The 15,220-nt window shown below is 41.2% G+C and overlaps 1 protein-coding gene across 1 annotated transcript in view; it reads right to left on the reverse strand.

Annotated features, from left to right (window-relative positions):
• LOC115379179 (NLR family CARD domain-containing protein 3-like) overlaps positions 1–11,541 on the reverse strand; it is a 30,933-nt gene extending 19,392 nt beyond the window's left edge. Inside the window, exons 1-5 of the mRNA XM_030079900.1 lie at positions 11,524–11,541; positions 10,999–11,132; positions 5,097–7,229; positions 3,843–4,016; positions 3,548–3,721 (exon numbers count right to left, since the gene is read on the reverse strand). Coding sequence (XP_029935760.1) covers positions 3,548–3,721; positions 3,843–4,016; positions 5,097–7,229; positions 10,999–11,129 — 2,612 coding nt within the window. The 5' untranslated portion in view covers positions 11,130–11,132; positions 11,524–11,541. The remainder of the gene's footprint in view (positions 1–3,547; positions 3,722–3,842; positions 4,017–5,096; positions 7,230–10,998; positions 11,133–11,523) is intronic.
• Positions 11,542–15,220: the final 3,679 nt, after the last annotated feature.

The raw sequence follows: 15,220 nt of genomic DNA on the forward strand, positions 1-15,220 counted from the left end.
TGAACAGCTCTATCTTGTATTTTTGTCTGAACAAAGGAAAAACTTGTGTATAAGTTCATAGACTGCAGTGAACACACTGAGCTCACAGCTCAGAACATTTCAAGTGTCAAGTCTCTTCTCTGCACACACACTGCATATTTCATTCAACACGCATTAGAATCAGAAAATGTGTGTTGAGCTCTGTTGTCAAGGAACAATCGACACTGTACGTGAGTAATGTGTTGTTTTGATGACTGAATTAAAAATAGCTCAAAATAAAAAAAAGTAGCATATATATACAACATGTTCATATTGTGTCAGTACTCACATTCTCTGATGCTGTTATCTGGGATCAAGATTTTTTTATCATTTGTCCTGTAGAGATGAACATATCATCATCATCATTATCATCATCATCAACATGGTCACCTCAAACACCAGCTAACAACACACCTCTAGCTGATCTGTTGTGTTTCTCAAAAATTTCATTGTCTGTTTGGTTGCTCATCCCAACCTTAAGTTCCATGGAAAGAGCTGTGCCAGTGATCAATTATTTTTTTTCTCACCTGAGATGATGTTGGTTAGTGGATGACATTGTTTTAAGAAGTGAGAAGAATGCCTTGTCCATTAGATAATTTCCACTCAGGTCCAACTCTGTCAGATGGGAGAGGCTGAACTTCAGAGACGCACAGTAACTCCTTGAGAAGCTGCAAGACCTCAATCTGAAGAAAGAAAAAGAGCATGCATTTATGGGACATTATACCTAGAAATCCTGCTGAAAAACAATCCGGTGTCTCAGTGTTTTCCCTGGGCAAACTTACACTATATTACCAAAAGTATTCGCTCACCCATTCAAATGATCAGAATCAGGTGTCCTAATCACTTGGCCTGGCCACAGGTGTATAAAATCAAGCACTCAGGCATGCAGACTGTGAAACAAGACATTTGTGAAAGAATGGGCCGCTCTCAGGAGCTCAGTGAATTCCAGCGTGGAACTGTCATAGGATGCCACCTGTGCAACAAATCCAGTCGTGAAATTTCCTCGCTCCTAAATATTCCACAGTCAACTGTCAGCTCTATTATAACAAAATGGAAGCGTTTGGGAACAACAGCAACTCAGCCACGAAGTGGTAGGCCACGTAAAGTGACGGAGAGGGGTCAGCGGATGCTGAAGCGCATAGTGCAAAGAGGTCGCCGACTTTCTGCACAGTCAATTGCTACAGAGCTACAAACTTCATGTGACCTTCAGATTAGCCCAAGTACAGTACGCAGAGAGCTTCATGGAATGGGTTTCCATGGCCGAGCAGCTGCAGCCAAGCCACACATCACCAAGTGCAATGCAAAGCGTCGGATGCAATGGTGTAAAGCACGCCGCCACTGGCCTCTAGAGCAGTGGAGACGCGTTCTCTGGAGTGATGAATCACGCTTTTCCATCTGGCAATCTGATGGACGAGTCTGGGTTTGGAGGTTGCCAGGAGAACGGTACATTTCAGACTGCATTGTGCCGACTGTGAAATTTGGTGGAGGAGGAATTATGGTGTGGGGTTGTTTTTCAGGAGCTGGGCTTGGCCCCTTAGTTCCAGTGAAAGGAACTTTGAATGCTTCAGGATACCAAAACATTTTGGACAATTCCATGCTCCCAACCTTGTGGGAACAGTTTGGAGTGGGCCCCTTCCTCTTCCAACATGACTGTGCACCAGTGCACAAAGCAAGGTCCATAAAGACATGGATGACAGAGTCTGGTGTGGATGAACTTGACTGGCCTGCACAGAGTCCTGACCTGAACCCGATAGAACACCTTTGGGATGAATTAGAGCGCAGACTGAGAGCCAGGCCTTCTCGACCAACATCAGTGTGTGACCTCACCAATGCGCTTTTGGAAGAATGGTCAAAAATTCCTATAAACACTCTCCTCAACCTTGTGGACAGTCTTCCCAGAAGAGTTGAAGCTGTAATAGCTGCAAAAGGTGGACCGACATCATATTGAACTCTATGGGTTAGGAATGGGATGGCACTTCAGTTCATAGTATGAGTAAAGGCAGGTGAGCGAATACTTTTGGTAATATAGTGTATGTACAACTTTGAATTACTAAAGTTAGGGAGACGAAAGTTACGATAAAAGCATTTGGGAAACTAGCATCAACAAATCCAGAGGAGGTGATGGTTAGCCTGCTGCTAACTTACTCTAATCAGATGTTTTTTATACTCTCTCCCTGTACCCTGAACTTATTGTTAAAACTCTTCTAATATTTTACAATAAATAGGAAACTCCAGTTGTACAATATGCAGTAGATAATGAAAATGTGTGAATTTTAATTTTAGTATAGGCCATAAAGAAAGCCTCCTACAGATGTAAAGCTAAACAGGTTCAGGGACCAAATGACTTTCCATAACCTCACAATATGTAGAGCTGAACTGAACTGAACAGAGAACAGCACAGCAGAACACTGCAAAAACTCAAAATCTTACCAAGAATATTTGTCTTATTTCAAGTCAAAATATAACATTACACTTAAAATAAGACATGATTACCTCAGAAGTAACTTGTTTTATGCAATTTTCACTTGTTTGAAGTAGGGCTGAACGATTAATTGCATTTGCGATAATATCGCAATATGATAAAACGCGATTTCCTAACCGCAACCTGCGCGATTATAAGTTGGTCACGAGACGCGAGCTACAGCGAGTGAAGCTCTCAGCCGCACCAACTTTTCATCCTGCCCACCTGTTGCGCAATGGCCTCTGGCTCAATGGAGCAGTGAGAAACTGATGCTGCGTTCCAGGCCACCCGTAACTGGTGATTTACCGGTTAAAAGTGGGCAGCGGCAGGTGTTGTGCTGCAGAACATGCCGTGCTACCGTTGCTACTTCACGGGGTGACACTTTCAAACATTTCGGTCAGTGATCCCTGTCTTGAGGTATTTGGCTTGCCAGGCGCAATCGGCATTTTGGCCAGACAACTGTCATATATGGTTTTGTGGTATTTTTTAAGTGCTGGAACAAGTTCGTAGTGTTACCCCGTGAAGTAGCAACGGTAGCACGGCATGTTCTGCACAACACCTGCCGCTGCGCAGGTGCCACTGCGCAGGTAATTAGCCGCTGGATAATTATTGGAAAATTTGCTTGAGACAAGTGAAAATTTGGTTGTTTCATTGGCCAAATTTGACTGGAAAAAGTGAAAATTCACTTGAAACAGGTGAAAATGAGCTTTAAACAAGTGAAATTGTCTAAAAACAAGTTCTTTCTTAGGTGATCATGTCTTATTTTAAGTGTAATGAGATATTTTGACTAGAAATAAGACATTTTCACTTGAAATAAGACAAATATTCTTGGTAAGATTTTGAGTTTTTGCAGTGAAAACACTGGCCATTTGATTAGAACAAATAAGTAGAGCTGGTTGGTCCTGCCCCAGTATTTGGGATATGCTGATCTAGTGAAAGGAACTGACCGTTGATACAGTATGGACGACATTAATACTGCTGTTACATAGCTGTCAAACATTATTGAAACATTTACATAATATTTATAACAAATGTATGTCATCACAGGATTAAATAATTATATATGACCTCAGAATCTCCAGCCTACAGTTTGGACTCTCCAGTACAGCAGACAGCAGCTTCACTCCTGAATCCTGCAGCTTGTTGTTACTCAGGTCCAGCTCTCTCAGATGAGAGGGGTTAGACTTCAGAGCCGAGGCCAGAGAAGCACAGCTGCTCTCTGTCAGTTCACAGCTGTCAAGTCTGTAAGAAGCAGAAAGTCAATCACACAGGTTTTATGAAAAACTGGTGCACTATTTTTAATCACATGATCTTCCAGAGAAGATATGCATCTGCAAGAGTACAACACAGTACATGAACTGACCTCAGGATCTCCAGTCTGCAGTTTGGACTCTCCAGTCCAGCAGACAGCAGCTTCACTCCTGAATCCTGCACATTGTTCTTACTCAGGTCCAGCTCTGTCAGATGGGAGGGGTTGGATTTGAGAGCCGAGGCCACGACTTCACAGTGAGTCTCTGATAGTCCACAGCCAGACAGTCTGCAATTACAGATTTAATAACAACAGGGCCCTCTCCCCGGTAGGGGCTCGGGCACTAATAAAACAATTATTAGCAGAGGTGGAGCATACCAGTCACTACAGTGTAATGATGATTATAATGAAAATGTTCACAAAAGTATTCACTATATGCAGAACCCAAGAAGGAAAACTTTTATGTATACTCAATATGACACACAAAACCTGTAGGCCTGTACAATAATTATATAAACCTAAGTGCATATAGGATACCAGTGGACATCCAGCAGAACATCTAACTGCTGCTTAAAGCAGCTGTAGGCAAGTTTTCTTTGAACACAACTTCATCATATGGGGTGAAATTTCCATTTTCACCAGCTGAGAAAAAAGTGTCACTGGCAACTCATGTAGGATCACTAGGGGGCGTCCCTATTTTAATGTCAGTTGTGTCAGGTGTATGCACAGAATTGTGTATGTGCAACTGTGTGCACCTCTGCTGTGCACAGTTTTCAGCAATTTAGTTTGTGCCAAAAAACAGATTAAGACAGAAAGAAATTTCCTATTCCTATATTGCCAAAGACAGCTTACACAGTCAAGTTAGGTATATTTCAATTTACAGTACATTTCTGAATACTGGTCATCTTGCATGTTATGGTTAAAAGCATATAGGCCTCATGCCTGTGTGTGCATATGGGTGGGAGCAACATGGTGGCAGGACTTAAGTTCAGCTGGGAGTAAGGGGGTAGTTCTTGACATTTAACATACTTTCTCCCATTCCCTAAACTTGCCTTTAGTCCTGAAGCTTCTTGGCTGGTTTTGAATTGAGCCTCTGTGAGCATCTTCACATTAAACTGTAGAGTCATAGCACATAGTGCAGCTTAAAAGAACGACTCTTTATTATCATTGATAGCTAGAAAGAAAACCAGCTGAAAACTAAAAGTGTCATTTGTTCTGGCATAGACAGCATTTGCAAATAAAGGAATGAATATTTCTGTCATGTCAATCTATCTATATCTGTATGTGTGTATATATTGTAATTGTAATGGAAGTTATAAATGGAGCTCTAAACTGTTGTATAATGTTGATGTTAACATTAGGACTAACCGAGCCTTCCTGCAGTTCCTCACAGCTGGGATCAGTCTCTGTTGTCCCTCCACTGATGCGTTGTACATCTGCAGGTCAAACACATCCAGAACCTCCTGTGACATCTGCAGCATGTAGGCCAGAGCTGAGCAGTCAATACCAGAGAGTTCCTTCTCTGATCTGTTCTCTGACTTCAGGAACTCTTGGATGTCCTGATACACCGAGTCATCATTCATCTCCATCAGACAGTGGAGGATGTTGATGCTTCTGATAGGAGAGAGACTGAAGGTGTTCATCATCTTCAGGTTCTTGATGACTGTCGGGATGTTTTCAGGTCTGCTCTCTGTCTGACCCAGTAGTTCTTTTAAAAGCCTCTGGTTGCACTCCAGTGAGAGGCCATGAAGGAAGCGGACAAAGAGGTCCAGGTGGCCATTTTTACTCTCCAGAGATTTGGACATGGCTGTCTTCAGGAAGACATCCAGGGATTGACCAGTACAGCCATATCTATACCAGTTTTCTCCAAGGAATCTGTCCAGTATTTGAGACTTTTCACATCTAACAGGGGGAGCACCAGAGATATCTTCACCATCCAGGGATGAATCACTGTCTTCCCTGTCCCATTCTTCCAGGAGAAGCAGTTGCCTTATGTCTCTGTTGGTGTAGCAGTGGAAGATGTAGACTGCAGCGAGAAACTCCTGAATGCTCAGATGAACAAAGCAGTAGACTTTTCTCTGGAAGAGCACACACTCGGTTTTGAAGATCTCTGTGCACACTCCTGAGTACACCGAGGCCTCTCTGACATCAAGACCACACTCCTCCAGGTCTTCTTGGTAGAACATCAGGTTACCTTTCTCCAGATGTTCAAACGCCAGCCTGCCCAGCTTCAGAAGAACTTCCCTGTCAGTCTCCATCAGCTCCTGCTGACTCCTGTCATGTCTCTCATCGTACTTGTGCTTCTTCCTCTGTGTCTGAACCAGCAGGAAGTGTGAGTACATGTCAGTCAGGCTCTTGGGCAGCTCTCCTCTCTGGTCTGTAGTCAACATGTGCTCCAGAACTGTAGCAGTGATCCAGCAGAAGACTGGGATGTGGCACATGATGTGGAGGCTCCTGGACGTCTTGATGTGTGAGATGATTCTGCTGGACAGCTTCTCATCACTGGATCTCCTCCTGAAGTACTCCTCCTTCTGGAGGTCGGTGAACCCTCGGACTTCTGTTACCCTGTCAACACATGTAGGAGGGATCTGATTGGCCGCCGCAGGTCTGGAAGTTATCCAGAGGAGAGCCGAGGGGAGCAGATTCCCCTTTATGAGGTTTGTCAACAGCACATCTACTGATGATGTCTGTGTGACATCAGACACGACCTCATTGTTCTGGAAATCCAATAAAAACCTGCTTTCATCCAGGCCGTCAAAGATGAGCACGACTTTACAGACGGCGAGCTTCTCTGCTGTGACCGTCTGTAATGTTGGATGGAAAACACAGAGCAGCTGGAGAAGACTGTAGCGCTCATCTTTGATCAAGTTCAGCTCCCGGAACGAAAGCAGAACCACAAGACTGACATGTTGGTTTTCCAAGCCCTCTGCCCAGTCCAGAGTGAACTTCTGCACTGAGAAGGTTTTTCCAATGCCAGCAACGCCCTGCGTCACAACTACTCTGATGTGTGTGTCTTGGCCAGGTAAGGGTTTAAAGATTTCATGGCACTTGATTGGAGTGTCATGGAGGGTCTCCATCTTGGATGTTATCTCCAGCTGCCACACCTCATGTTGGGTATTAACCCCTTCACTCTGTCCCTCTGTGATGTAAAGCTCAGTGTAGATCCTATTGAGAGGGGTTCCAGTTCCTGCTGCAGCAGTTCCTTCTGTCACAAATTCACATCTCCTCCTCAGACTGATCTTATGCTTGTCTAAAACCTCCTGCAGACCGCCGTCCACTGTGCTGGTTTGACTGGTTGTCTGCAGTCCAGGTCTTGTTCTGGATCTTTCTCCACACTGGGGACAGGCAGAGTCTCCTGATGAACCAGACTGGTCCCAGTCTGAGGTGATGCACTGTCTGCAGAACCAGTGTCCACAGCTGGTGGAGACTGGATCCCTCAGGACCTCCTGACACAAAGCACAGCAGGACAGCTGCTCCTCCACAGCCTCACTGCTCCTCTTCCTACAGAAGTGAGGGAAATCAATTATGACCGATTAGATATCAAAACTTACCATTTTTAATTAAATATATTTTGATGTTAGAGTATTTTAAGTGGTTTGTTTTGTATGTATCATTTATTTTTCTTTCATCATTAATGAATGCTTGCTCAAAACAAACAGCAGACAGTGAACCTGATATGTTTCAGTGAAACTTTTCCCTTATTGATGACTCCTGAGGTCAGGCAGTGTTAGCACAGTCCAGACTAGTGACAGCATTTACACAGGTGTTTGCAAGATAGCAGAGTTAAAACTGCAAAACTGTGTTTCAGTACATCTATTCTGATGGTCAGTGTCTACACCTGTGGACATGACTGATTGATGCTGGCAGAGGAATGTTACCAGTTGAGACGAACGAGGACAGGAAGATTCAATTCAATTCAATTCAATTTTATTTGTATAGTGTCAAATCATAACAAAAGTTATTTCAAGGTGCCTTACAGAAAGCAAACAGATATTGGCCAAAGATGCAATTATTTTCATTTTAACTGTTCTTACTGATAGTGAAAAAGTTTAGTTTAAAGCATTTTAGAATACACTCATCATTTTGGCACCAAATGCTTCTAAGCATTCCACAAAAATTGTGGAAAACTGTGGACTGTGCAGGTTGTGCAGTGATGTGTAACAACATCTGACAGCTTGTAACAGCTGCTGTGAGAAACATTTTTTCTGGAAAAAAAAATTTTCAAGACCAAAATATAAGAATGCATATTTAAGATACACCGATTCAGATTTTGACTTGTCAGCTCCTAAATGTCTACTGTGAGTTTAAGTTTAGGACACAGCTGTGTTAAAAAAAAAAAAAAAAAAAAAAAAAAAAAAAGTCTATTAATTCCAACATGCAAGTTATCAGGAGTCTTGCTATAGAAAATAAAATTATTTCACATTGCATTGGGAATCTTGCAGTGGAACAGAGCTCTTACTTTGTGCCTGAAGGTCCAGGCTCAGTGCTGAAGTTGTGAGGAATACCTTTGGACCAGTCACTCTTCATGGACAGACAGCTGGCGACTGGAGACTTTCCTCTGAGCCTGTGGTGGAAACTTCTGGAAATAAAAACATTTAACTCATGTCATTATTAGTGTACCACAGACAAAAAATATGTGAAGTTACACACTGTCACTTTTTATGTCTATCTGAATAATTACCGTATTGCCCCGAATAAAAGACGACCCTGATTTTAAGACGACCCCTCTTTTTCAAGACCCTTTTTTCAAAAAATACTTTTTATATGGACCATGGGCACAAATACATATATATACATATATATATATATATATATACATGTTCTGTGGGGCTGGGACAATATGCTCGTCTCCTGATTCAATACTATCACGATATTTGGGTTAGGGTTAGGGTTAGGGTTCAATTTCTATTGCAATTTTTTAGTATTGTGATTCTACAAGTATTGAGATTCGATATCACAGTTTATTGCAATTTTTGTTTTTGGAATTCTCCTCTAGTTTGTGTCTGTAAAGTTTGATGAGGCTGTGGTCAGTGAAATGGCTGCTATGGGGGCGAACATCATCACACAGGAATCAAATGTGGCTCCTTGAATCCACAAGAGTCTCAGCTTTCCAGTCAAAGCCAACTGATGCAGCTCCAAGACTGTTTAGGCCCCAGTCTGCACAAACACACCATTTTACAGCAGGCCACAAGAACACATCTGGACTGCAGGGTTCACACACTAAAAACTGCTGGGTTAAAAAATAACCCAACTTTAACCCAACCCCTGGGTCAAAAAGGGTCCAACTACTTGCTGTGTTATTTTGACTCAAGAAATTGGGTTATGCATTTTGACCCATAATCTGGGTTAAATAAATAACCCAATTTTTTATTTAACATGACCCAGGATTGTAGTCAATATAAGCAAAGTTGGTTATTTGTTATTATTATTTTTTTAATCCCCTACCCAAAATGTAATCTATATTAAAGAACCACTTTTAACTTATTTATAGTTAGAATTAGTGTTGTATTGCATTACAATCTATCTATCTATCTATCTATATATATATACACACACACACACACACACACACACATACACACACACACACACACACACACACACACACACACACACACACACACACACATATATATATACAGCAGGGGCGAGCGGTCATAATAAGCTATAAATGCGGCGCATGCCCAAGCCCTTCAATTAAAATCTTTAAAATGTTGGTCTCCTAGTGTGTCATTTTATAATATACCCTATTTCTATCATTTTGGTTGCAAACCGCTGCCTATATACACGTATCTATCTCAATTTACTAGCGAAATGCTGGAAAGGTGACAGCTTGTCGCGCGCATGCGCTCTGTGATTCCGAGTATTCACAGTAGTGTTGTAGCCGGTGTTTCCTGCTGGCGTTTTGAATGGAAAATAAGCTGCCTGCGAAGCAGCTTTTCAGAAGACGCATGCGCAACACGAGCAGCTACGTAGCAGCTCGCTTGAAATGTTCAGGGGCAACAGCAAGTCATTCACTTGACAGCTAGCTACCGTTAACGTCGTTAGCTGGCTAGCTAGCACGGGAACGTTAACATTAGTTTGTTCTTTCATCTGCATCGTGCCAATCAAAATGGGTGAAAATACAACTTCAATTGAGTAACCTGGCATGTTTCATTGATTTAGGCTATTGCAGGTGTTATGAAAAAGGTGTTCTCTGACGTTTATCACTTTGGTGCGTTGCCCGATGGGCAGCTGGGCATGTTTGTGTGTCATTTCATTGACCATGTAGGCTAGCTGGTGACATTGCTGTGTGTTTGCTGTGTGTTTTCACCCCGTGGCACGTCCCAATAGTTCCGATCTCATGGTAAAGTCCAACATTTTGTTGGTAACATTGTGAGCACATTCATGTGTCATTTGCTCGACTCTGTAACTGGTTATTACTGCATCATCCGTCCGTTCTAATAATTCCCGCTTTCATTTACACTGTAAATTGCAACACATTGTTGTTGGTAACATTAGGGCAAAATGCGCACGCGTGTCTATCAAAATCGAGTTGTCGAGTTGATGTAGTATAGTTAAAAACCATATTATGCGTTTTTATTAATAAATAAATGCCCCAAAATTTTCAAGCTCGCGCCCTCGCGGGCGCTCGCATTAAATTGGGACCACAGCATGACTACACAAAAACGTCACCGCTCGCCACTGATATACAGTATATATATATATATATATATATATATATATATATATGTTAGCTCATATTATAAAATATATTTCTATAATTCAATAAAATACTCCCCTACAAGAAAACATGAATATGACAAGAAAAAATATATATAAATTAAGTTTCGGTCAATTTAATACACAGGACCCCAATGGAAACAAGCCATAGTGCTTAGGTTTATCACTTTAGCATCCTTTTGTATGAAACTGTACCTCTCTGTTGTTGTTGTTGTTTTTTGTTGTTTTTTTTTTGCAAACTGTTTGTAAAGTATTCAATCAATCAATCAATAAGCAATCAATCAATCAAACCCAAGTCTCTGACCCAACAATGGGTTACTCTCAGAAAAAATAACCCAGAAATATTACCCAACTCGAAAAACCCACAAATTGGGTCAAAATAAAATCCTTATAACCCAGGAAATGGTTGTGGCTCTGGAAAAATAACCAAGAAATGTAACCCAACACAAGTAACCCAGGAATTGGGTTAAAGAAATAACCCAAGTGTTTTTAGAGTGCATGTACTCATATTCTGTCAGGTTGGTTTACAGAACAACAGTTCTCTCACTTTGTGTCTGAAGGTCCAGGTTCATCACTGAAGTCTGGAGGTTGTGCTTTAGACCAGTCACTCTTCATAGACACACAGCTGGAGACTGGAGACTCTGCTCTGCCCTCCTCTTCCTTCTCACCATCACTCATCTTCTAGACACAGAATAAGAAAAACATGGTAAGCTGGTCCTCACTTAATTTCCTTAAACCTTTCATGCATGAATTATTAAATCAAAAAGTTAACAATTTTGTCATGTTTAATTATTAGTACTCAAGCTGAGAGGCTCCAAAGACACCAGGAGAACAAGTATTAAATAGTGTTCATGTTTTGTAGTGGTCACCATGTATTAACTCGAAAACTTCAGTTTGGTCAGAACAATGTGTGTTCTTTCAAACCAAAGTTATCCGACATACAATGTTAAAAACACAGAAGTAAAAACTCATAGTTTCGAATAACATATCCCCTTCATAAATATAGCTCAGTGGCAGTCAGAGGAACACTAAACTCCGCTCTGCACTAGTCTCCCTCCTCTTTAACACTCACCTTCTCCCGGTAAGTAGACGTTGCCTTGTTGTTGTTGTTTTAAAATATATATAGAGAAGTATAATCAACTGTTTCAGTTTGAGCCGTGTCGCGTCAAAATGGAGTCTGATAGGGATGGGCAGATCGATATTTCGATACTCACAAGTTACTCATTTGGCATCAATTCCTTTTGAAGATATCGATAAAAAGTTACATAAAAAACAAAACGTTGATCACTGCAACAATTCCAAACGTTTTCGGTACTTTCTGATAATGTTTTCGTAAATAAACAGCCCGCATCTGTAAACTGGCCCGTGTCACATGACGGAAAACTAATGACATATTAGAATCGGGCGTGTACATTTCCCCGTCCGACAGACAGAATCATGGAGAGGATGGAGACGAGAAAACGCAGCGTAGTTTCAGCCACTGATAAAAACACATCAAGAAGCACAAGTTGTGGAAAAAAAAGACACAGCTGCCGCACAGCAGTAACACCAGTAATCTTTTCAAGCATTTAAAATCACACTCTGACAGTTTCAAAGAGGCTGAGCAAACGCCAGAGCAGCCTGCCACACCCAAGTCCCCCGCAGCACCCCCTGTCCTCTGTCCGACACAGGACTTTGCAAGAGACTTTACAGAAAAGCAAATCCAGGGAGCACCGCTGTTAGTTAAAATCTCTCCCAAGGAAGTGGCAAAGGTTGTTTTTGTCATGTCTGTCTGTCTGTCTGTCTGCAAAACAGTCACCTTAGGCTGCAGTGAGGCAAGCTTTTGTCACGTATGGATGTGCAATGAATGAATCAATGAATAAATAAATATACTAGGCAAAAAAAGTTCTGCACCGCTTTTTCAATCTATAATTTCTCCCCTTTATTTATACCCAATAGTGTTGTATCTTATACCGTTGTAAAGCCTCATTCGTCCTCTTTCCAATGAGATACAACGTGTACATTTCTGGAATGAGTGACACCAGTAATTGTGTGGGAAGCGACCAATTTTTTTTTTTTTTTTTTTTTTTTTTGACAAAATCCCCTGCAATATTTTTTCAGTTGATCATTTCTCCCATTTAACAATACCGATTGGTGTTGTCTTTCATACCGTTAGAAAGCCTGATTAGTGCCCTTTTCAATGAGAAATAAATTGTAAGGATTGTCAATTGATTGGCATGACCAACATGGCTAAACATGTCCCCCCCCGCCGTTTTTGAGGGGAGCAAAATCCCATTCAATGTGTGAGCCTCATGATCCTTCTCCCTGCTCTGTCCTGGCTTGGTCTGACTCGGGTAAGTTTCAGTTTTGCTGGTGGCTTTCAGTTTCGTCCGTGACAGTGCCTCGGACAACACAGCTGGAGGCGTTATAACTGCTGGCATGACCGGGGATATGATCGCTACGGGTGGATCATTTCACAACGGGAGTGGCGCCTCAGTCCAGGACGGGGGCAGCCAGAGAAACTGTGACCAGCCCCGCCGCGGAAAACACAGGCTGCAGCAGCTAGCCACGCTACACTTGTCATTTTGTAAGTGACAGGCAAAAAAAAAAATAAATCAATCAATAAAAAAAATAATAATAAAAAAATAAAAAAAATAAAATAATAATAATAATAATAATAATAATAATAATAATAACAACAATAATAATAATAATATTGACAATGAAATCGTTGAATTCCTCTTTCATCCGCGAAGCCTCCAGCGAGAGAGGTTCGTCCATCCCCAACACATTTATTTATTATTTATTTATTTATTTATTTATTTATTTTTTTTACTGTGTTCCATTTTTCTTGTGACCTGGTTTTTGATCTATGAAAACATGCTGACACACTGTAAAAAGTGATTACTTTCAGGCCGTACTAACTGGTGCAACACTGAAATTATCGTGAAACAACTGTCATGAAAATTAAGGTAATTCTGCCCTAATGTGACCTTGCTGCCGTAGCCAGCGTTAGAATAAACACGGCTCTCAGCCGAGTGCGGTCCAGGCTGTAGGCTAGCTAATGTTAGCATTTGCGGACCAGATTCTTCAAAAAGTATGAGAACCAACATAAATACTGACCTTGTTAATGTGACAATATTAAACTCAAATTACAAACAAACAAACAAACACAACAAAGATGGTGCTTACCTTCTTTTAAAAGGACCTGTAGTATTTTTTTAAACTCCATTTCTCGTAGTTAAAGTGCACTAACGGTCAACCCAATTTGAATTTATCTAATCATCAATGCAGCGCGTGACGGATGACGCTGTTGTCCAGTGAGATTTCCTGACGTCCAGGGGGTCACATTTCTGTGCACAAATTTGATCAACTTCTTTACTGTATCAGTTAATAATAAAGCTATTTAACCTAATATTTCTTTGACCCAAAATGAAGCAATTCACATTTAGTCATAGTAGCTGGTAGTTATGCTGCATTCAATATAACCGGAAAGTAGGGTTAGGGTTAGGGTTAGGGTTAGAAAAAAAAAAAAAACATTTCTGCTACTGGGAAGTCTTTGAATTAGTAAACATGTGCCATCTACACAGCCCAATAATCACACTGGTATTGAAATAAAACATTAACCTTGTTATGGCTCCCTTCTTATTCATCATTTGTTTTACATAATTCATTCATTCATTGCATATTTCGCCCATTTGTCTTGTTAGTTTCTGTTCATTGTGGTGAGTTTTCCTTGTGTCAGTTGTATTTTATGAATGATATGATGTCACGGCATCCCCGGGATTCCCCCTTCGAGTCCACGCCCTCCGGTGCTGTTGACTCCCAATTGCACCTTACTGCCCACCTGCTGGTTGCCCCGCCTCTCAATTGCCGCTGGTCCAATCCACGCAGGACGAATCATCCTTTGTCGGCTCCTGTGATTTATCCTGAGCAGTCTGCCTTGGTCTTTGTGACTCGGTACTTTGTACTTGCACTTGTGTTTTGGAATTGTTGATTTGTGTAACTTGCACGCGTTCTTTTGTTTGCTGTTAACTCCTGGTTAACTAGTAAAATTGTAAACTTTGGTTTACTCGAGTGTTTGACAAGCGGTATTTAAGTGGATGCCTTTGTGTTGATAGCTGTGCAATTTATTTTGGCATCAGAATTGATTTGTTCTTCTAGCCCCTGATCTTGTATTTTATTTGGCTGTGTTCAGGTTTTGAGTGGTGGCTTAAATGTAAATTTGTTTTACGCAGGTAAGTTTAGTGTAGCCTGGTAGGCTCTTTTTGTTTACGCCCTCAGCTGTTTTCAAGAGAAGCTGAACGGCGGACCAGGTAGGTTAGTATTTCTTTTGTTACAGAGCAGGCTAGTATCGTGTCTTTTGTGTGTGTATTTTGCTCTGTCTTGTATATCCATTCCCCTGCATTTCCTTCATTGTGTTCTTTATTTACCCCGAGTTACTACAAATAAACGGCTGTACATGACTGTACATCCACCTTTGTTGCTTCCCTTAATTCCCTAGACGTTTCCCATCTTTAGGGTTGTAACAAACCTTTACAAGTGCTATACGAGTATCTTCTTTGTTTTACAAGGTTTTTACAGTAGATTCATCAAAATGGTTTATTTACACATCACATCAGCAGAAGCATTATCACACACTGACGATTCCCAAGCCAAGGACTCTTTATAATCTTCAGAATAATCCTGTCATTACGGTGGAACAAACTGGCTCAGTCACATTTGGAAAAATGGCAATGGCCACTTGTTCTGACCTATGAAAATTAGTGAAAGATTTTTATTCATTCATT

Source organism: Myripristis murdjan, chromosome 20 (genome assembly GCF_902150065.1).
Source record: "Myripristis murdjan chromosome 20, fMyrMur1.1, whole genome shotgun sequence".
In the NCBI taxonomy this organism is placed as follows: Eukaryota; Metazoa; Chordata; class Actinopteri; order Holocentriformes; family Holocentridae; genus Myripristis; species Myripristis murdjan.